This window comes from Hemiscyllium ocellatum, chromosome 12 (genome assembly GCF_020745735.1).
Source record: "Hemiscyllium ocellatum isolate sHemOce1 chromosome 12, sHemOce1.pat.X.cur, whole genome shotgun sequence".
NCBI lineage: Eukaryota > Metazoa > Chordata > Chondrichthyes > Orectolobiformes > Hemiscylliidae > Hemiscyllium > Hemiscyllium ocellatum.
Genome location: NC_083412.1, coordinates 34,233,593 through 34,254,680, shown reverse-complemented (window position 1 = coordinate 34,254,680; position 21,088 = coordinate 34,233,593). Strand labels below are relative to the sequence as shown.

The 21,088-nt window shown below is 39.6% G+C and overlaps 1 protein-coding gene across 4 annotated transcripts; it reads right to left on the bottom strand.

Moving 5' to 3' along the window:
- Window positions 1–381: 381 nt before the first annotated feature.
- On the bottom strand, window positions 382–20,100 carry klhl15 (kelch-like family member 15). 4 transcript variants are annotated; one of them, XM_060833491.1, is made up of 4 exons: window positions 13,873–13,957; window positions 10,855–10,921; window positions 7,040–7,751; window positions 382–1,674 (listed from the first exon to the last, which is right to left on the bottom strand). In XM_060833491.1, the coding sequence occupies exons 2-4, from the start codon at window positions 10,899–10,901 to the stop codon at window positions 565–567; spliced, it is 1,869 nt and encodes a 622-aa protein (XP_060689474.1). In that variant the 5' UTR covers window positions 10,902–10,921; window positions 13,873–13,957; the 3' UTR covers window positions 382–564. The 4 variants fall into 4 exon arrangements, with proteins under 4 accessions (XP_060689474.1, XP_060689475.1, XP_060689476.1 ...); XM_060833492.1 differs by lacking the exon at window positions 10,855–10,921 and adding an exon at window positions 11,656–11,787 and having other exon boundaries at window positions 13,873–13,956; XM_060833490.1 differs by lacking the exon at window positions 10,855–10,921 and adding an exon at window positions 19,957–20,100 and having other exon boundaries at window positions 383–1,674; window positions 13,873–13,988.
- Window positions 20,101–21,088: the final 988 nt, after the last annotated feature.

The window sequence follows — 21,088 nt, the reverse complement described above, 5'->3', positions numbered from 1 at the left end:
GAATTTGTTCTTTGATGGATGCATAATTCTGAGAATGAATGATCAAGTCATGAAGGAGAAATAAGGAAAACTGATTAAAAGCTCAGGAGAAATAAGACTTCAGTGGCATGCTAAAGTTGTCGATAAAGTTACAAACAAGAGAGGAACCCAAAAGGAAAATATTTTTTAAAAATTATAAAAATTGACAAAAATTCAGGTAAGCTCTACAGAAATTGTACCAAGTAGAGACAATGCCAGGCTCAGGATGCACAGGTATTAATGGGCAAATTCTCAAATACAGTAACAAATGTAAACTTTGCCATTAACAACTGAAGTTTCTGAAGTTAAATGGTCGAAACAAAACAAAATCTTTTATAGATTTTAACAAAGACTACAACTAATTCAAATTGAACAGAAAATAAAATTCTGAAATGCACAGGAAAGACATACATAGCTTCTTCTTTTGGCATCTAGTATTTCAATGAGAATACTATTCAATACTGCAAAACTTGCTCTCACCCAAATCCATTAAAAGATTTACAATCTCCCATCCAGTTGATTAGTGTAATTAACCATTGCCCTGGCTTACGTACATCTCCGAACATGCTCCAATATGAAGTCAGGAAAGTAAAGGCTGCAGACTTGTAGGCCGTCCAGCTTACAAGGCATCCTTGGGTATTCATCTTCTTTCCATTTATTTTCTTCTGGATCAAAGGTGAGTATGGAGTCACTGTACTGACCATTGTAACAAAGGCCACCAAGAACTATTATCTGCTTTTCAACTACTGCCACCCCGTGTCCACTTCTACCTATGGGCATTGATGCTAGGATAGTCCATTGATCAGTATCAGGATTATAAACTTCTGTAGATGGACAGCCTTGAGACTCAAAAGATGCCCGTAAAATTACACACACACCGCCAAATACATATAGTTTCCCATTGTGGGCAATCATTTTATGAAAGCAACGTGCATAATTCATCTTGGCTTTGTTCTCCCAACATGTTGTAACAACTTGTGTTCTCCTTGTCCGCTGTTCTACAGTCCCTTCTTTGCTGGGATCAAATACACATACCTGTTTGGAGGTTGAAGAGGACATTATGCCTCCAGTTATGTACAGCTTGTTGTTGAGAACAGTTCCTTCATGTCCATATTTATTAACTGGATATGGATCAATAAATTCCCATTTGTTTTGCGTAATGTCGTAACGTTCTGTAGAGTAAAACGTTTCATCTCTCGTTCTCCCTGCCACAGCATAGATATACTTTCCAATGATACCAACAGCAAACTCAGATCGGGGGACAGACATGTCAGACATTCTCAACCATGAATTTTGTCGAGGATCATACCTGAAAACTTTCGAAGAGGCATGAAATTCACCGTCAGGGCCCAACTCTTCCCCTCCTAACAGAAACACAAAGTTGTTCACTACTGCAAGGCAATCAGGTCTCAATGGTACTTGTGGACCTTCCAATTCCCACCAGACTCTTGGTCTGTGTAACAGAAGAATCTTGCTATTCACCATGCTGTGTCCAATCATTCCACGGAAAACTGCAGTCTGTGCCTTGCCAGAGCGAATGCGGTTAGATCTCATCTCCAGAAGAGGCTGTTGATTAACATTCTGAAAGTAACTTAAAGCCTGCTCAACTTCAAAACGCAGCTGTCGCGAGTAGCGATAGAATTCAGATGGTTTCACCTGAGAAGAAATGAGAATATATAATAAAATGGTGGCAGTTAAACAATAGGAATATCACTGCTCCAGCCTTCAGTTCAGTTCTGGTTATCAACCCAAATATAGTTAGTACTTACTATATGAAGTCCTTGTCCAATAAAATGATCAATTGCAGCAATTAATACAAAAGTACCAAGACTTCATTGTTTTGCAATTTTAGAACAGACCACAACAGGCACTTTAGTATAAAATTCAAATAGAGCCTTCACACTAGTTAGCAGTAGTGATGCAGTGTAAATGCAATGTGAAAGTAGTAACCTAATTACACAACACATACTTTACTGCAGACTGTTTAGAGGAGTGGCATTCTGTCACAGAAAGCAGAAACTTTATGTTGCTCCTTTCAAATACTTTACAAATTTACATGACTGAAGTTCAGATAAAAGTCATCAATACTTAATGCATACTGAACTATTTAAATGGGAAAATTACCGTACAGCTGGATCAAAATCTTTTTGACAAACTAAATATAAGCAACAGTAACATTTCAGATTAATTAACTTTCCAGCCATGCTTTGCTCTAATAGTTTAGTTGTCAAGTCACTATGGTACAGGAAGACAGAATGGAAAATTCATTAAAAACAAAATCAAATGTCTGAACATCTCCTATTTATCCTAGAAATTTAATATTGAAAGGAATGCAAATACATTTAAGTGGACTCATTAAATAGGAGCACACAGTACACAATTAATTTGAAGCCATACTGAATGTTAAGCAGGATCATTTCTACCACATGGATTCAACCAAGAGTGGGTGACAACACCCTTTAGATATTTCAAATTGATATGGGATCCAGCATTTTATAATTCACAGACTGCAGGATTATACTGTTCCTCAATGGGAGATATTATACAAGACATCTTATAAAACACTAACAATTTGAGAAAAGGGAAACAAAGATTGCAGCTCTGCAATAAAAAAAAGAAGTGGCCTAGACCAGCCTTTCATACTTAACATAAACACGATTGGCAAGTTGTGCTTTTGCTTCTTGCACAACACACACTTCAGTCACATTACAGCAGTCAACACACCCATCTCTTCACTCTCATAAATTACAAAATGGCCTGTGACTCCAATTATGAGATTTAAAAGTATTAAGGTAAAAAAAGGAAAGTATTGTTAAAATTCAAATAATGACAGTGTGTTCCTTCCACAAGAAAGAATCACATTCACAGAAACCTTTCTGTTATTATCCAATTCCTTGCTGAAAAGTGAACAGTTGAATTGGTGTCTTTTGAATGTTACAGAATAGCATAGGTTTGGATAGATTTGCCACCTAACACTATGTAATTTCACAGTTTGGCAAAGTAACATGCCCAACAACATACTGTGGAAGATAATGTTTAAACACAGAAGAAATGTGATAAGTGTATAGTGACACATAAGTGTCATTCTAAGTAGAAAAGATGTTGATCTGTGTTTGCATTTCTGCCCCCTTTTGGATATAATAGCAGGATTTGCATTGGGGAATGGTTTATATGGAAGGGCAACCATCCTACACTTCACAACAAGTTTAAATTGCAAACACTGGCAAACTATTTGATAATGGTAGTAGCATAATGAAGATAATGTTTGTCCTCACCTTACTTAATATTGTGAGTAAAAGCTTAAAGCCTAGTTGGAAAAACCAATGTTCAGGTAGTGAAGTGGAGATAATCCTGGCCTGTTGGGATCGCTCCCACACCATGTGGCAAATTTACAAACTAAGCCTCTTTTTAAAATAATAGCTCTTTAACAGCAATCTACATTTTATTCCCCTAATATTCACCCCTTGATAGAAAGTTCTGGTGCAGCTGACTTTCTTACTCTTAACAACTTAAAAGAAAATGCAGGCACCTTAGAACGTTCAATGAATAGCCCATCGAAGAGTAAGGCACAACACCTGCATGGCAACTCCCTGCAGGATGGGTCACATATTTACAGTACATTAATATCTCAAGAGATGAGGCTGACTGCTTTCAAGAAAACAAAAAAATCATTAAGTCACAAACAGTTGCAGATACGGAATGTAAAGGTCACTACAGAGAACACTGTACCAAACTTTAAACTCAAATACATTTGCATTCATCCAATAAAGATAGTTTTTTCAGCACTGGGTACTTCTCATCATGTCTGGCTCTAGATGTGCACTTTACTGGTTACAGAATTGCAGTAAGTCCATCAAAATCTGGAGGTGATGAAAATGAAACTTAAAAGACAACTCATGAATCAGTGGAAGCAGTTTTCTTTTAGGGGGAGAAACAGTAATAGGACAAAATGCTTTAATCAGCAGAAGTTGCTACTTATGATTTCCACCAGGCTTAAATAAATTACACTGCAATATATGAGATTCAAAATAGAAGGAAGTCAGTAAGGAGATAATACAATCATTTAAAGCTGGAATGATACAGCACCAAAGAATCCTTCCGTGGATAGGTAGGAGACTATTAATTAATGCCTGAAAGTCAGAATTGCTCATTTTTGTTGTACATTGTTTATTTACATTTGAATATATGATAGCACAATTAATATAAAGATGGAATGGTGGAAACGTGAAAACTCTGGACTGAAAACTCTCATGGTTCAGCTGTTTCATTCTAGTTAGAACTTAACTTTAGTACACCAAATTGCACCATTTTCTGTAGGGAAAACAAAACGTTATTAAACATTTTAGCACAAAAGAAGTTGAATATACCATCTACTAACATTTATCTTCTCAAAGTAAAACTGACCAGAGTTGTAGAAATTTCAAAGTATAATTTACTATGTTATTGCTTCAAGTTACTGGTCAGTGTCACACTGAGATACTGCTTCATGTTTTGCTCTGGTTGATCCAAGTGGTTACATCAGGAGGTAGGGAGGTGATAAACAAAACTAAATGGCAAGGAGATCCTCCATAATTATTTTAGGAAAATTCCAATTTAAGATTTTTAAATCATGTATTTTTTTCCTCTGTGTTATGGCTAATCTTATACTCCCTGCACAAATCAGCACATTGCGCTCCAATCATTCTAAAAGCTTGGGTTTAGTTACACTTGTTATGTACAAATAAACACACAAAGACTTACAGGCTAGTTTGGTATCGCCATACAAATGCTCTCCACACTTTGATGTGTGCTGGGAGTATCAGTCCACGCCACACGACTGGTGTGTTACTGCAAAAGGTGAGCTGTATTAGAGTAAAAGTGTGTGTCCTGTCCCTTCCCTTCCCTCCCACCACCAAACAAATAAAACACCAAACAAAAACAATAAACACATCTATTTTGCTCAAGAAAGTTTCTGTAATTAAATCAACATCACAAATGTGTACATTTTCACATACAAGATGAATGGCAATTACAGAGACTACCACTAGTATATTAACTCTGCTTCCCTCATTCCCACCTCACCAATCACAACTTGGAAAAACAGTGTCTGAAAGAATGCCTTCTCCTGATAAATACAGTGGAACCAACTTAAGCTCAATTTGCTCCAGATTGAGAAAACATAAGAGTTGATCCGATTGTTCACAATGATATTGACTGGACTGAAATAGAACACAACAGCAAAGAGGCATCAGCAGCTGGGTCGATGGGGTATAACAACTACAGCTACTTATTAAACAGCACAACTGAACGTATACATAAGGAAGTGCTGAGCAAATCTTTGTCATGAGTAGTCATGTTGCTAGGTTCTAAAAGTGACCGTGGCTGATCATATTGGTTTAAAAAGCCTTACATGAGGTAGTAATTACTTTCAGAAAATAAAAATAGTGGGTGTATTTGTGGCTTACACAGTTGTATGTGGTACAGTGCACAAAATACTGAAGAAAGGTGTGTGGGTAAAAAGAAGAAGAATGAAGCTCAAGTTTCCACTTCTCTACATCTCTGATTACAACCATGCTGCTGATGATTGAAAGGAATGGAGGAAAAAACTTAGCTGAGCATTTTTCTGGTCTCATCATCGCCAACTCAGTTACAATTCTTACACCTGTCCACTTGGTTGCAAGAACTGCATGGCCTGAGAAAGGAATATTGTTGGATCTTAAGTGTGTTCCACTGTATTTTCTGGCTACAAGAATTATCACATTTACAGAAATTATAACCAATTGCATTGCAATCATTCTACACAAACAGAGGAGACAGAACAGGACATTTCTCACTAAAGTGGGACTGCACTAAATTAAGTGTGCGCCTTTAAATACATGCAAGTACAGAAGGGTAAATAGTTCACCTTCAAAGAAAATGAACCCTATCAAGACCTGCCTGAATTCAAATCTCTTGGGGGTTTTCCATCTTAATTTGATTCTTCTCAATTCATGGTGATTAAGACATAGAACAGCTTCTGCACAGTTGCTGGGGTGCTTTCAGATCCAAACAAAGTAACTCAACAATCCCCTACTGCAATGCGTGGGGACAAAACTTCTTCGAATTGCGGAAAAGTTGATGCTTACGGGTCTGGGTTTGAACAAGCTTTTGGACACAAACACACTTGGACCCCTTGCGATAGGTACAATGAAAACAAAAAAATAGACAGGCAGGAAAATAAAGCAAAGCTATTAAATGATTGCTGGAAGAGAAGTTAGACAAATAATTTATGTTGATTTCACCAAAACTGTGTGCAATGCTAGTCACCAGCTTTGGATAACCAACCAAAGATCAGTGGATAGGCCAGTAAAATCAAGATATTTTGTGAACGTCAACATATAATCTGAGCTTTTGACTTGTACCTGATCGGTTGTCTTTCTGCCCCAAACTATTTTAACTTATCTTACACACCAACCCCTGGTACAGGTGGATTCAGTATCACTTTGGTCACTTTCAGTTCCACATGAAGTGGAATGAACAGATTACCAGTGACAAAAAGACTTGCTCCTACTCAAGAATCCAAGATAAATGTGCTGCCATTCCCGACTGGAAGTTTCCAAGTAAGTATTTAGTGGAATTTCAGAGCTTTAACTGCAAAGGCTTATTTTGTATTAGAACAACGTTCAAAAAAGCTACCTTACTCCCCAAATATAATAACAATCAATGCTATGGCATGCTACACTAAAGCAACTTTATCTATATTTTTGCATTTCTCTGAAAACTTTCACAACAAAAGTACCAAATGACACACAAAAATATTATTGCAACCTTATTTTTCATGAATGTTGTAAATAACCCTGACACAAGAATTCTGCTTTATACTATCACAGATTAGGCAATAGCTAAAAATTGATAGAGAAAGCAAAGAAACCAAAAGTAATTGCTGAAGATAGCAGATGAGCAAGCTAGAGCAAAAGTAATTGTACTCTCAATGATACTTTCCCCAGAGTACATAATGGTCTAACTATGTTGATTCTTGGTTACTGCTTTCAAACATACTAACCTTTTCCAAAACGTTTGTCGTATTCATCAGACAAAACCTGACATTCTGAACAATGGCATCTGTGTGCCTCCACCGGCTTCTGTCATGTCGCAGCCAGGCCTGCGCAGCCTCAAAAAGCTCAATCTCTGGGAATCGGCTTAATTGGTCATTTTCCAAACATGACAAAAGCTTTTCAACACTCAAGTAGGATAGAAAGTCAGCTCGGGACATGAGTGGCACAAAATTCTCGAGCAGGAACTTGTCCAGCTGTTCTTGGATACCATCTATATTAACACTGAAATCATCCAAGAGTCGCATGATTTCTGCGCAGTTATCCAAGCAGATTTTTGATAACAGGAAAGAACAGCAGAATTTCACCACTTCAGTCAACTGGACATACATGGCTGCCTGCAGGATCTCATGGACAGTGCTCATGTTCAGTTCAATGGAGCCATAATACATAAACTGAAGCACATGACTAAAACCTGTTGGAGTCAGTCCCTTAAGATGAATCTTGTTCTGGTCTCGTTCCCTCATATCAGCTGTGAACATTATTCGAAAATAGTCACTCTGTGTAGCCAATAGTGCCTTGTGAGCCTGGAATTGGTGATCTTCAATTACTAGCGTGACATCAAATAACAATCCTTCTTCATACAGGGTTTTAAACCCTGAAGAAACACAGGAGTCATGAACAGAAGAGTTGTACACATCCACGTTTCCTGCCATTAATACCCTGAAAAAGTCAAGATTGAGTTCATTTCAATGTGGAATAAGATAAAATTAACATATTTATCATGAAAGAAATGCTGTAGGAATACTGACTAAAAGTGCTCATCACATCTATTACCCCCCTCTCCAAAAACATAAAAATTGGCCCTTATATCATTACAACCTCTGAAGCATCTTGCAGCTATATTTTAGAAATTACAATCCATACCAACTTAACATTAAGTTAAAAAATGAAATGTTTTGATTCACAAATATTTAATACTCTAAGATAACATTACCAACTAATTAGATTGTCTGACAAAGTAAACTATGGTAACATGATATTTCATAGCCACCCATAATCATCATATTTGCTCAATTCAATCAAACCACAAGGGTCAACTGTATGTTTCCGGTCTTCAAGCAACCGTTTAACCACAATTTTGCACCAAAATCTTATAAAACTACTTAAATTCTGGAAAGATCCCAGTGGATTGGAACATAGCTAATCTTAACACCTTCATTCAAGAAGAGAGACAGAAAGCAGGAAATGAGAGGTCAATTAGCCTGACTTCTATCGTAGTAAATAATAGAATATAGAAAAAGTAGAAAATGCTAAAAATTAAGGAGATCACAAAAGAATACTGAGAAATTATAACATGATTTAGCCACGTTTGCATTGTTTTCTGTAAGGAAAATGTGTTTTAACTAATTAATTATATTAAACTTTGACACTCCTTTGAGAAAATAACATTTGGATAAATGGGAATCTGCAGATGTGGTGTTGATTTCCACAAGACTTTTCATAAGGTGTCACATCAGAGGTTATTAAGAAGGTAAGAGCACATGGTGTAGGGGGTAACATATGTAATTAGGATTGGTTATCTTACAGGAACCACAGAATAGAAATACATGTTTTCTTCAGTTGGTAAAATGTAACTAGCAGCATGCCATATCAGTGACTAGATTAAAGGACTGGTTGTATGCTGGCTAAATTTAGCAATGGCACTAAGGTAACTAGAAAGACCTGTTGTCAAGAAAAAACACAGAGCAAGTAAAGGATACATGCTCATTAAGCAAGTGGAGAAAAATCTGACAAATGCAGTATAATCTGGGAAATTGTGAACTTTTTCACTTTAGCAGGAATAAAAAAAAGCAGTGTATTATTTAAGTGGAGAGTGTTTTCAGAACTTTTCAGAAGAGCTGCATTCACAAATCTGGAGTACTGTGCAGAAATCCTTAGATGAAAAAAGATACAGTATTATGTTACCAGAAATTCAGAAACAGTTCACCTGACTCATTCTTGGCATAGAGAGTTTGACTTATTTAAAAAAAGCTGAACAGGTTGGACCAATACCAACTGGGCTTTACAAAAATGAGAGGTGACTTTATTGAAAGATACAAGATTTTGAGGGGCTTCAGCAAGATTTTTCCTGGTATGGAGAGACCAAAGCTAAGGAACACAGCTAATGAATAAGAAAAAATTTCTGTTTAGCAATGGAGATGATGAGATGTTTTAGAACATATGATAATGGGAATATATAATTTAGCAGCAGGTGTTTGCCATTTGGCCCTTGAAACCTGTTCTGTCATTCAGTAAGGCTGATCTGCTGGTGTTCCCAAAACTTCTGTTTTGTCTGTTCTTAACTCATTTATATCAAAAATCTATCTAACTTAGCCTTAACCACATTCAAAGACCTGGCTCCTAATATCTGGGAAAGTGTGTTCTACATACTAATGAGGCTCTTGAGGGAAAAGTTTAGTATGTAGCCTCATTAGTATGTAGAACTCTCTTTCCCAGATATTAGGAGCCAGGTCTTTGAATGTGGTTAAGGCTAGGTTAGATAACTCATTTATATCAAAAATCTAAGAACAGACAAAACAGAAGTTTTGCGAACACCAGCAGATCAGCCTTACTGAATGACAGAACAGGTTTCAAGGGCCAAATGGTAAACACCTGCTGCTAAATCATATATTCCCATTATCATATGTTCTAAAATTTATTTTTTTGGTGTTTATGGTTGCTCACCATCACAGTTAGTTTGTATGTATACTGCTCACTGTTGATACAGTATTCCCTATTGTTTTCAGTGTTTACTATCAGTATCCAGTATTTGTTTCTAGCTTAAATTCTTTTCAAATGCAATAGTTTGTAAATATGCCAGTGGATTCTGAAATTTAGCCTTGGTTTTACCCAATCCAACAGAACACAATTAGCAATTTATCACTTTTTATTTTCATTACAACTCTCTTTTAGAGAAAAAAGTACAATATAATAAATACACATCTTATTCTAATAATAGACATGTAACCATAAAGTGATTAAAATCCCGTTTAATGAGATGTTTCAATGTTCAGCATTAAACTAATATTTAACCACATGTCTGTCAGTGTTAAACACAAACAGACCTTTTTTATTCAGTGTTATTTAATGAAGCAGTTATTGTTGCTTTTCCTGTGGGAGAGGCTTTGTGCATGCTTTGGGAAAGATTTCCATCTCCAACACCTAGGTACTAGTCTGAGGATTTTTCATGCTTCAGTTACACAGCCTATTTTATTTTAATTACAAAAATCAAACATGTTCTAAAAGTGGATGATTGACTCCACCAGATTATTGAGTAAGTGAAGACAGTAGTTATCTGAATTTTATACTTGCCTGCCAGGTAACTTAGGACCTGGGAAACCCATGAACTGAAGAGAATTCACAGCAACCAATGTCAGCGTGCAGGTGCTTTGAAAAGCTATTTTGGGGAAGCCAGGAGGAGCAAAGTGTTTCTCACAACAAAAACACATTTTCAGCAATTGTCTGCCACCATCCCCAGTCCACTATTATGCTGATCTTTCTGTCCCCAAATGCTGCCATATTCAGAATGAAACTCCCATTGATCAGTTTACAATTGCCAGGACAATTCCTGGTTAGTATATTTTAATGTTGGTTTTCTTGCTGGCTCTCTCAGTCTGGAAGATTTGATGGATGGAAGAGTTTGAAAAGAATATTTTTAAATTCAAAAATTACATTGGTATTTTGAAATTTAATAGATATTCTACTTCTCCAAATTGTTTTGTACTCTTCTGAGGGTAGTGAATCTGCTCAGGTATAGATTTACAATCACCATTTAGATGCTCACCTGGCGGGGGGGGTTCTACAGCTCGGAGTCTTGGCAGCCGATAGCATTGTCACCAATTGTGCTGCAACTGTAAAGTTCAAATGGTCAGGTCTCTAACAGCACAGATATCTCCAATTATGGCTGGAGAAGACTGGATAAGACCATAGAGGGTAATGGAAAGAAAGATAAGAATTTTTAAAATAGATATGATGTCTAAATGGGAGTCAATGTAGGTCAGTGAGAACAGGACACAATGTATGATGTGGACTTGGTGCAAGTTAGGCCAAAAATAGCAGAGTTGGTGACCACCTTGGGTTTTTAGGAACATGCTATTATAGTTGAGTCTAGAGTGAGGATTTCAGATGCATATGAGATTTCAAATGAGATAGGGTGGAATCAGACAATGTTAAGAGAGGTGGAAATAGATGACATTTAGTGATGGTGCAGATATGTTGCTGGAAGCTCAGTTTGTATGTTTCAGCATCAGATAGTGGTCAAAGAAATGGAGTTGATGGCTGGGAAACAGATTGTGTGGCAGTGACTAAAGAAAATAGCTTCAGTCTTCCCAATATTTAGTTGAAAAGAATTTCAATTCACCTAAAACTATACATCAGATAAATAGTCTTTAATTTACAGTGAAAGAGTCGAAAGAAGCAATGATGAGGTAAAGTTGGTTATGTCAGTACACAATGTAGGGAAACTGACAGAATACCCTGTGTTAAAGGCATGACAAATGTTTTTCAAGCGTTCAATTAACCCAGTTAATGAGCGTTTATCAGGGATTTCATTCAAAATCAGCAACTAAATACCTTCCTCACCCACCAAATTCAGCGACTTCTTTCATAAAATTGTAATCAGGTTCAAAGACAATTTATGTTTTCTGAATCTTCCATGTGTTATTTTTTCAGGCAATATTTCTCTGAAGTTTTCTCCCATTTTATGCAGTAATGGAACCTGCAAATTATGATTTAATTTACTGTATTAGGCAGATGCAATAGAGTCATAGAGATGTACAGCAAGGAAATAGACCCTTTGGTCCAACTCATCCATGCCGACCAGATATCCTAAGTTAATCTAGTCCCATTTGCCAGCACTTGACCCATAGCCCTTTAAACCCTTCCTATTCAAGTACCCATCCAGATGCCTTTTAAATGTTATAATAGTACCTGCCTCCATCACTTCCTCTAGCAGTGCATTCCATACACAGGCAAAAAAGTTGCCCTTTAGGACCCTTTTAAATCTTTCCCCTCTCATCCTAAACTTATGTTCTCTAGCTCTGGTCTCACCCAACCCAGGAAAAGACCTTGTCTATTTACCATATCCATGCCCCTCTTGATTTTATAAACCTCTATAAGGTCACCCCTCAGCCTCTGATGCTCCAAGGAAAACAGCCTCAGCCAATTCAGCCTCTCTCTATAGCTGAAACCCTCCAACCCTGGCAATGTCCTTGTAAAACTTTTCTGAGTCTTTTCAATTTTCACAACATCCTTCCTATAAGGGTTGACCAGAATTGCACACAATATTCCAAAAGTGGCCTAACTAATGTCCTACAAGCAACAACATGACCTCCCAAATCCTATACTTTATGCTCTGACCAACAATTATTCATAATTGGAAAAAAAATACTAATTTCAGCCATCTAAGTGCTCCAGTTCTGTAAATCAGGAAGATGTTACTTTCCAGAAAAGTGTTACTTGACAGCATTTCATAAGTGTCCATTTAATTTGCAACCGAGGTGAGAAGGGGATGAGAAACAATTTATAAAATTACAACTTAATTACGAAGAAAAAAAGAGTCACATACTGATCCTAAACCATGTCAAGCAACAAACACTGCCTCATCAGAAACAAAACAATAGCAAGTCTACTGCAACTTTCAATTATTAACCGGTTGTAATCTAGCTAGGCCATTGTAAACACCAAGAAGAGCTCTCAAGCTAATAGAATAAGTTGACCTCAACTACAATCCATTCATTGTCTGGGAAACGCATATTATTTTTCTTGTTTTCGTTACCTAAAGTAGAACATTTTTTACTGCTATCAAAATTGGGATTCAAACAGTTTGATTGTGTTTCAATTTTTCACAAGTAATAGGTTTGTAATTTTGCACTATATAATCTCCGTTTAACAACAACTCATATCTACTTAGTATTAGAAAAAAGTTCCAAGGCACAAGAAAGACAGATACAAGGTATTAATTTAGTACCATGCCCTCAGCTTTTGGGTTCCTTAAGTTACTTGTTAGTCTTTTCTCATACTTGCTCTCAGTTTCTCATTTAGTTTTCACTTCCACTGTAAACTTTCCATATTGAGCCTGGTTCTTCTCACTTGTAGATATGTCAGGGACGTTTTCTGCTTCAACTTACTGTCTCTCTGATCCTCCAGGAAACTCTCACTTTGCTCTATCTATTCTTTACCCTGGGAACAACATATACAAGTTTGAGAATAACACATAAACATCATATCCTTCCATACTAAAGATTCCTTTTCTTGAAATATAACAATATTTATATATCTATTAGATATTTTGATAGCAGACTAACATGCAACAAAAAAAGGTCTATGGCCAACTTCCCTGTACAATCAGACCAGACCTTCACCTGATTGCCATAAGAAGCATTTACCAGGAAGGAAAAGTCGACTTGTGTTTTTTTCCCCCTATGCTGTTCTTCAAGTAGAAGAGACACCTCAAATTAGTGCAGGGAACGGCGAAACGTAAATATACTACCTAAATGTTACACTGAAAAGTAAAATTTAAATCATTCCACTCATGTGCTAACTGATAGCATTTGGTAGTTTATAAATTATTGACTTTTGATTGCCTCAAATATTTAACCATGGGTAACTCGAAAACACGGAGATACAAAATCCATCTCAAAGCCAGGGGCATGGGTGTAGTGGTGCCCACCTGACACTAACAAGAGGCAAGGAGCAAGCAGACATTATCACTTCAAGGGTAGATTGCTTGTAGGAGAAATTGCATGGTTGGAACTTGCACACCATTCTCATTGAAAGAGGCAATATCTGACAGTCATCTCACCCTGCTGCAAGTGGGCCTTCTGCTGGATGAGCGTGGAGTAACATTGATGGAACCTGTGAAGAAGTCCTCAACCCCAACCGTCTTGTGCTCCTGCCTAAAGGAGGCTCCACACTAGTCTGCACAGGAGAAAGAAATCTAAAATAAGTTTGCAGATACATTCCTACCGGCATTTAAATAACTAACCCATGCTTTTACGACAGAGATAAAGCCTGAAAGGACATATTCACAATTTTCTGGTTTCCCGGTTTGTTTTGCCTTTTGGGGGGGTTGGTTTCCTACAGCCATTTTATACCTTGGCCAAGCAGCAACTTTTCATACTTTATGACAAACTCCAGCTACAGAGGAAACCACATCAGCTTAATCCTAGTTTTAACTGATATTCAAACAATAAATTAAGAGTCACTTGACTATGATTATGTACAGCACTGAGTGTATCAGTAAAAATGGCTACTCAATTTCCTTGGTTAAGAACTTTTGGCCCAACACAAACCAAGAATTGAACATGAGATGAAGTACATTTACCCATAAAACTACCAGAAAGCTCAAGGGCTATACTTCTTGGAACAATTTTACATTTTCTAAGCAAGAGCAGAGATACAATTCATAATAAACTGCCAAGCACTACAATGATAAAAGCATAAAATTCAAGTATTTTACAAATTATAACCTGCTGATACATTTTGATGCAGGCATGGTCACTCTACAACATTTGAGCAACGTGACCCATGAAGTTCGGCCAATTCAGTTCCCTTTCTGTTTATGTTTAATATCCAGTCACTTGCCCCATTTGAATTTTGAGATGATGATTGTGGCACAGTTACAATCTGTTGGAGAAATCTTAAATCTGAACAATAAATTTGGTTAGTATTAGCATCTTGTACTAGGAATAGGAACATTTGTAAGGGAATGGCAGCACAGTAATAGTGTTACTGGACCAGTAAACAAAAGGCCCAGGTTATTGCTTAAAGACACAAGTTCAAATCCCATGACAGCAACAGGTAGAACTTAAATCAACTAATAAATCTAGAATAAAAAGTGAGTATCAGCAATGGTGATTAAGAAACTGTTGAATTACCTGGTTCATGAATGTCCTTGAAAAAATTAAATTTGTCATCCTTATTCAGTCTGGCCTGCATGTTACTCCAAAAATAGCAATTGGTTGAGATTTAACCATGCTCTTAAACGGTCCAGTAAGCTACCATTACATTACCTATTAATGCAGGGACTTAGATGTCTATTGTTGATATGTATTACAACTTCAATAGAGTCTTACAGCCGTACATCATGGAAACAGACCCTTCGGTCCAAATCTTCCAATGTGACTGGATATCCTAAATATGTCGAGCCCCATTTGCCAGCATTTGGCCCATATCCCACTAAACCCTTCCTATTTATATATCCATCCAGATGCCTTTTAAATGTTGTAATTGTACCAGCCTCCACCACTTTCTCTGACAGCTCATTCCATACATGCACCACCCTCTGCTTGAAAAAGCCATGACTGCTTTCAATTCCGACTTTTTAAAAAATTGTACCAGAGTCACCTAGTTAATTGGCAAAACACACCTGTGCACAAGATAACGCCAAATCACGTGCAATCACCACCAGCCAAAAGTGCTAAGTGGATGATCACAGATGTCAGTCTTCAACCAGTTTTATTCAGTCCACTTGATCTCAAGGAATGGCTGAAGACACTACATACTGCAAAGGCTATGACACAGTCAACACACTAGCTGAAATGCTGAAGACTCCAGAACTAACTGCACATCTAGCCAAGCTATTCCTGAACAACTTATAGCACTGAGAACATTTCAACAATGTGGAAAATCACCCACATATGTCCTGTTGACAAAAAGCATAACAAGTCCAATCTAAATCATTAAGCAAAGTGATGAAGGGTTGCATCCTGCAGCACTTGCTCAATGGTATACACAAGAATACCTGTTTGGATTCTCCAGGGCTACTTGACTCATTACTTAGAATGTAGGTAGGAGATACAAAAGAGCTGAATTCAAGTGGTGAAGTAACAGCGATTACACTCCACAACAAGGCAATAATTGACTGACTATGGTAACAGCTTAGTCTAACCTTGTTACTGGGAGACTGAATACCTCCATACTAAAGCTCCTGCTGGTTAACATTTTGGCCTCCTGGTGCTTCTTAGAATTTAACACAATAAGAAAACTACTGATCTTAGAGGTACTTCAATAATAAAAAAGGAAATCAAAAAAGCACCATTACTGCACTGAGGCAGGCAGAATCAGCAAGGAAATAAAAATTCACCCTAGGAAAGATGTTAACAGTACAGATGAAGTCTGCAATGTGTTCCAACCTGAAGGAACACTGAGTCACAAGTGCACTACAGAGAGGAAAATGTCTTGAACCAGGGATGTAGAGAAGCAGTCTTAAAAACCTGTCTCCAATGGGAACAAGTAAGGTTAGACCAAACTGTTTCCTGTTCAAAATGACAGATGACATCATCATATCATCTGATCAGATTCAAAATGACAGTCAACCATACTTATTATACAAATATATAACAGCATCAAGGAGAGTTCAGAAAATTGAAGTAGTCAATTCACATCAGGAAAACTTCCCACCAGTTGCTGTCACATCTAGCACAAAGATAAATGATTATGGTGGTGCTGTTGGAATCCAAAAATCTCAGCCACAAGGACATCACTGTTGAATTTTCCTGGGGTAGCGCCCTTGGCCCAGCTATCTTCCGTTGGTTCATTAATGGATTTTCCTCAGTCGCAAGGTATACGGAAGTTGGTTATTTGCTGATGTTGGTTGTTTGTGTAAGGTTCAAATGCAGTTGCAACTGCTGAGATACTGAAGTAGTCCCGTGTCCCGTCCGCATGTGGGGAAAACATTTAGGCTTGGATTAGGTGTTATCAGCAAACTAAAACTTAATCAACCAGTCACATAAGTAAAATGGTAATTTTACCACATAGAAAGCTTAGAGTTCTGTGACGACTAGTTCCTTACACATCAATGCCTGATAATATCAAGTGTGACAGAATACTCTGCATTTGCTTGAATGAGTGCTAGTCTAACAACAGAAGCAGCTCTTGGTTTGACTGGCAATCCATCTACTGCCACTTTAACATTCATTTCTTCTATCCTTGGCACACTGTGGTTGCAGTACCTACTAGCTACAGTGACTTGCCAGACATCCACCACCTCAAAGAACAGGGACAACAGGTACTTAGAAACATTAACCCTGCAAGTTTCACTTCAAGTCACAGACTATCCTGACTGGGAACCATAACCTTGTTTTTTCAGGTCATTAGGTCAAAAACTCAGAATTTGGGGTCTGGCAGCACTCTAAGTTTAGCTGCACCATATGGACTTTAGCAAATCAAGATGACAGCTCACTAAGTTCTCAAGGAATGAACAACAAATGCCTATAACACTCGCATGCCACGAAAGAATAAAAAAGTAGCTTTGCATTTTTGCATGCTCAATAGACCAAGCTGCCCAGGGCAAAAAGCATAGAAAACTGAACTTTAAAGACACTAAGTTTGTCACACAAAAACATTTATGGAATATTGCAGTTCTAAACACCTTTCTCAACAATATGATCTGGGTAAAAAGGACAATAAGATTTGACGTATACAAAATTCTAAAATATCAAACTGCACCTTCGACCAGAAAAACATTAGAAATTAAAACTCTGTATCTAATCTAAACCATTTCTAAAAAAACAAATTCCTTTGAACATATTAAATGCATACTACTTTTTCTTTAAAAGTCAGTTACCCTAGCTAACATACCATTAATTTTAACATTACAGCGACAGAGTCAGAGTCTTTACAGCATGGAAAAAGGCCCAATGTGTCCCCAACAGTCATCAAGCATCCATCTAGTGTAGGCCCATTTTGCACAAAGCCTTGTATACTATTGTGTTTCAAATGCTCAACTAAAAAATTCTTAAATGTTTTAAGGGTTGCCACCCTTAAAGAGTTGTGGGCGGCACCGTGGCACAATGGTTAGCACTGCTGCCTCACAGCGCCAGAGACCCGGATTCAATTCCCGTCTCAGGCGACTGACTGTGTGGAGTTTGCACGTTCTCCTCGTGTCTGCGTGGATGTCCTCCGGGTGCTCCGGTTTCCTCCCGCAGTCCAAAGATGTGCGGGTCAGGTGAATTGGTCGTGCTAAATTGCCCATAGTGTTAGGTAAGGGGCAAATGTAAGGGTATGGGCGGGTTGCGCTTCGGCGGTGTGGACTTGTTGGGCCGAAGAGCCTGTTTCCACACTGTAAGTAATCTACTCTAACCTCTATCATTTTTCAGGTGGCGAGTGCCAAATATCTACAACCTTTTGGGTGAATTATTTTTCCCATAAATGCTCTTTAAACCACCTGCTCTTACCTTAAAACAGCATTCCCTGGTTATTGATCCCTTGACAGGGCCATGTTTCTCCCTATCTACCCTGCCCTGCAGAACATTGTGCACCTCAATCATATACCCACCTCTACCCCAATCTTTGCTCTAAGGAAAATAACCCTAGCTGATTGACGCACTCTTCACTATTGAACTGTTCCAGCCCAGGCAACACCTTGGTGAATATCTTCTGCACCATCTCTCGTGTATTTACATCTCTCCTATAATGTGATGACTGAATCTGCACAAAGTAGTCCAGCTGTGGCCAAAATAATGCTCCATCATAACATCCTTGCTCTTGCATTCAATGCCTTAATTAATAAAGGCAAATATCCTCCATGCCTTTTTCACCACTTCACCTATCTGTTCTGTTGCCAAAGATCTATGGATGTGCACATCATGATCTCTGATCTCAGTAATTCCTAGGGTCCTATCCGTTGCCTTGTTAGCCCTCCAAAATGTACCACCTCACACTTTTATGGATTGAATTCCATTGGCCACTGTTCAGCTCATCTGTATCATTCTGCAACCTAAAGGTTTTCCCCACACACCTCCCACATTCATGTTGAGATCATTAAGGTACACAACAAACAGCAAGGGACCCAGGACTAAACTAGGCAGATGCTGGAGATTAGCGTCAAGAGTGTGGTGCTGGAAAAGTACAGCAGGTCAGTAAGCATCCAAGGAGCAGGAAGATCGACATTTCAGACAAGGGTGATAATGATGAAGGGCTTTTGTCTGAAAAGTTGATTTTCCTGCTCCCTAGATGCTGCCTGACTTGCTGTGCTTTGCCAGCACCACACCCTTGATCCAAGACTAAATCCCCTTTGCCCGAAATGTCGATTTCGCTGCTCGTTGGATGCTGCCTGAACTGCTGTGCTCTTCCAGCACCACTGATCCAGAATCTGGTTTCCAGCATCTGCAGTCATTGTTTTTACCCCTTGGTACAACAGTCTTCCTTCGATCATCAACCTCTGATTTCTAACTTTAAGCTACTTCTGGATCCAATTTACCAAATTGCCCTGGATCCCAAGATCATCTCTGCTTCTTAAACAGTGTGTCATGTGAGATCCTGTCAAAAGCCTTACTGAATCCATGTAGATGACATCAACTGCACTACTCTCATCTACGCATCTAATCAACCGCTCACAAAATTCAATTCAAAAGATACAGTGACCATCTCTGATTAATCCTAGCATCTCCAAACGGAGATTAACTCTACCCTTCAAATGTTGCCAATGGCTTCCCTGCCACATGTTAGACTCAATGGCCTGTAGTTTCCAGGTTTATCCCGACCACCCGTTTTGAGTAACAATTAATGTCAGAGGCCCCCGCAATCTCCCCCTCTGTAACTTTGGATCAGTGTACGAAAACTTAACGCGTGAAAAGACTCGGAAGACCCATGGCAGCAACTTTCATCTGAAACCACGCGAAGCCAATTGAAACAATTTCTTTTCCTCCGTGAACAAAGTCGACTCTCCCAAGTTTGACCCCCCTCGGAACTGGCGGAGGGGGGGGGGGGGGGGGGGGGGAGGGAGGGGGGGGGGGGGGGGGATCGCGCTGCATCCTCGGGATTCGCGCAGGTGTTTACAGGCGAAACGCCGAAAGACGGCGGTGGGAGGGTGAAAGTTGCGGCCCGCCCTGAAAGAGCATCGGTTCCCGGTCGGCGGCGGCGGCCGGCGGCGGCTCACACTCACCAACATCAGCAGCTGCCGCTCCGCACTCACAACCTCGCTCTCCTTCTCGAACACAGTTCAGGAGGGGGGGGCCCCCCCCGGCGCTCTGTCCCCTCTCCCTCTCAGCTCTTCGCCGCCAATGGGGGTTGGGCGCCGTGTTTACCACCCCCCTCCTCCGCCTTCTCCCCCCCCACCACCACCAGCACCAGCAGCACCCCCTGCTGAAACTCGCTGTCAGCTCGGGCCCACCGCCGCCATCTTCTCTGCCACTGGCCTGGGGCGCTCAACGTCACTTCCGCTGCACCTATCAAAACATCGGGAGGGGGGGCGGCTTCCGGGTTATGGTTCAGGCGTCCGGTCAAGATCGTCGCTCAGGCTTCCGGGTTAAAGGTCATCGCCCAGCCCTCCGGTAAAGGGAATGGTCCGCGCTTCCGGGTTAAAGGTCATCGCTCTGGCTTCCGGGGGCGGGCGTCATGGAGATGTGACAAGCGCGGGTGCAGCGACTCCGGTGGAAGGCCGCCTGGTCGGAGAGGAAAGCCCGGCGTGTCCTGAGCTGAGCCCCGGGGGCGGCAGGTTTGATCGGATAGTGACTCCGCGGGACTGCGGCAGCCGCTGGTGCACTGTGTGGACATGCTCACCCCCCGTCCCCACGGGCCCCCGGCTAACAACACCCAACCCCGGTGCTCCAAACACCAAACACACCCTGGCTAACTGATCGCTAACAACAGCGGCCTCTACACTGGTCTGCTTCATAAAATGCACTTCGTTAAATTCAGTCACAAACAGGCAGAGGGGTTTTCAGATGGATTTCCCGCGCAGCCGTTACCTCCTCCTTTTGGAGATGCCGGTGTTGGACTGGGGTGGACAAAGTTAAAAACAATCACACCACACCAGGTTATAGCCCAACAGGTTTAATTGGAAGCACTAGCTTTCAGAGCACTGCACCTTCACTACCTGATGAAGGAGCGTCGCTCCAAAAGCTAGTGCTTCCAACTAAACCTGTTGGACTATAACCTGGTGTGGTGTGATTGTTTTTAAACATTACTCCCACTAGCAGGGCTGAACATGTGTTGCTGGTTAAAGCACACCAGGTTAGGCAGCATTCCTGATGAAGGGCTCTGGCCCGAAACGTCGAATTTCCTGTTCCTTGGAT

Coding starts and splice junctions, on each gene's coding strand:
- klhl15 (XM_060833490.1), bottom strand. Junction 7,752..13,872: donor GAAGGCCCACTTGCAGCAGG/GTGAGATGACTG, acceptor TGACTTTTTCAG/GGTATTAATGGCAGGAAACG. Junction 1,675..7,039: donor CGACAAACGTTTTGGAAAAG/GTTAGTATGTTT, acceptor ATTTCTTCTCAG/GTGAAACCATCTGAATTCTA.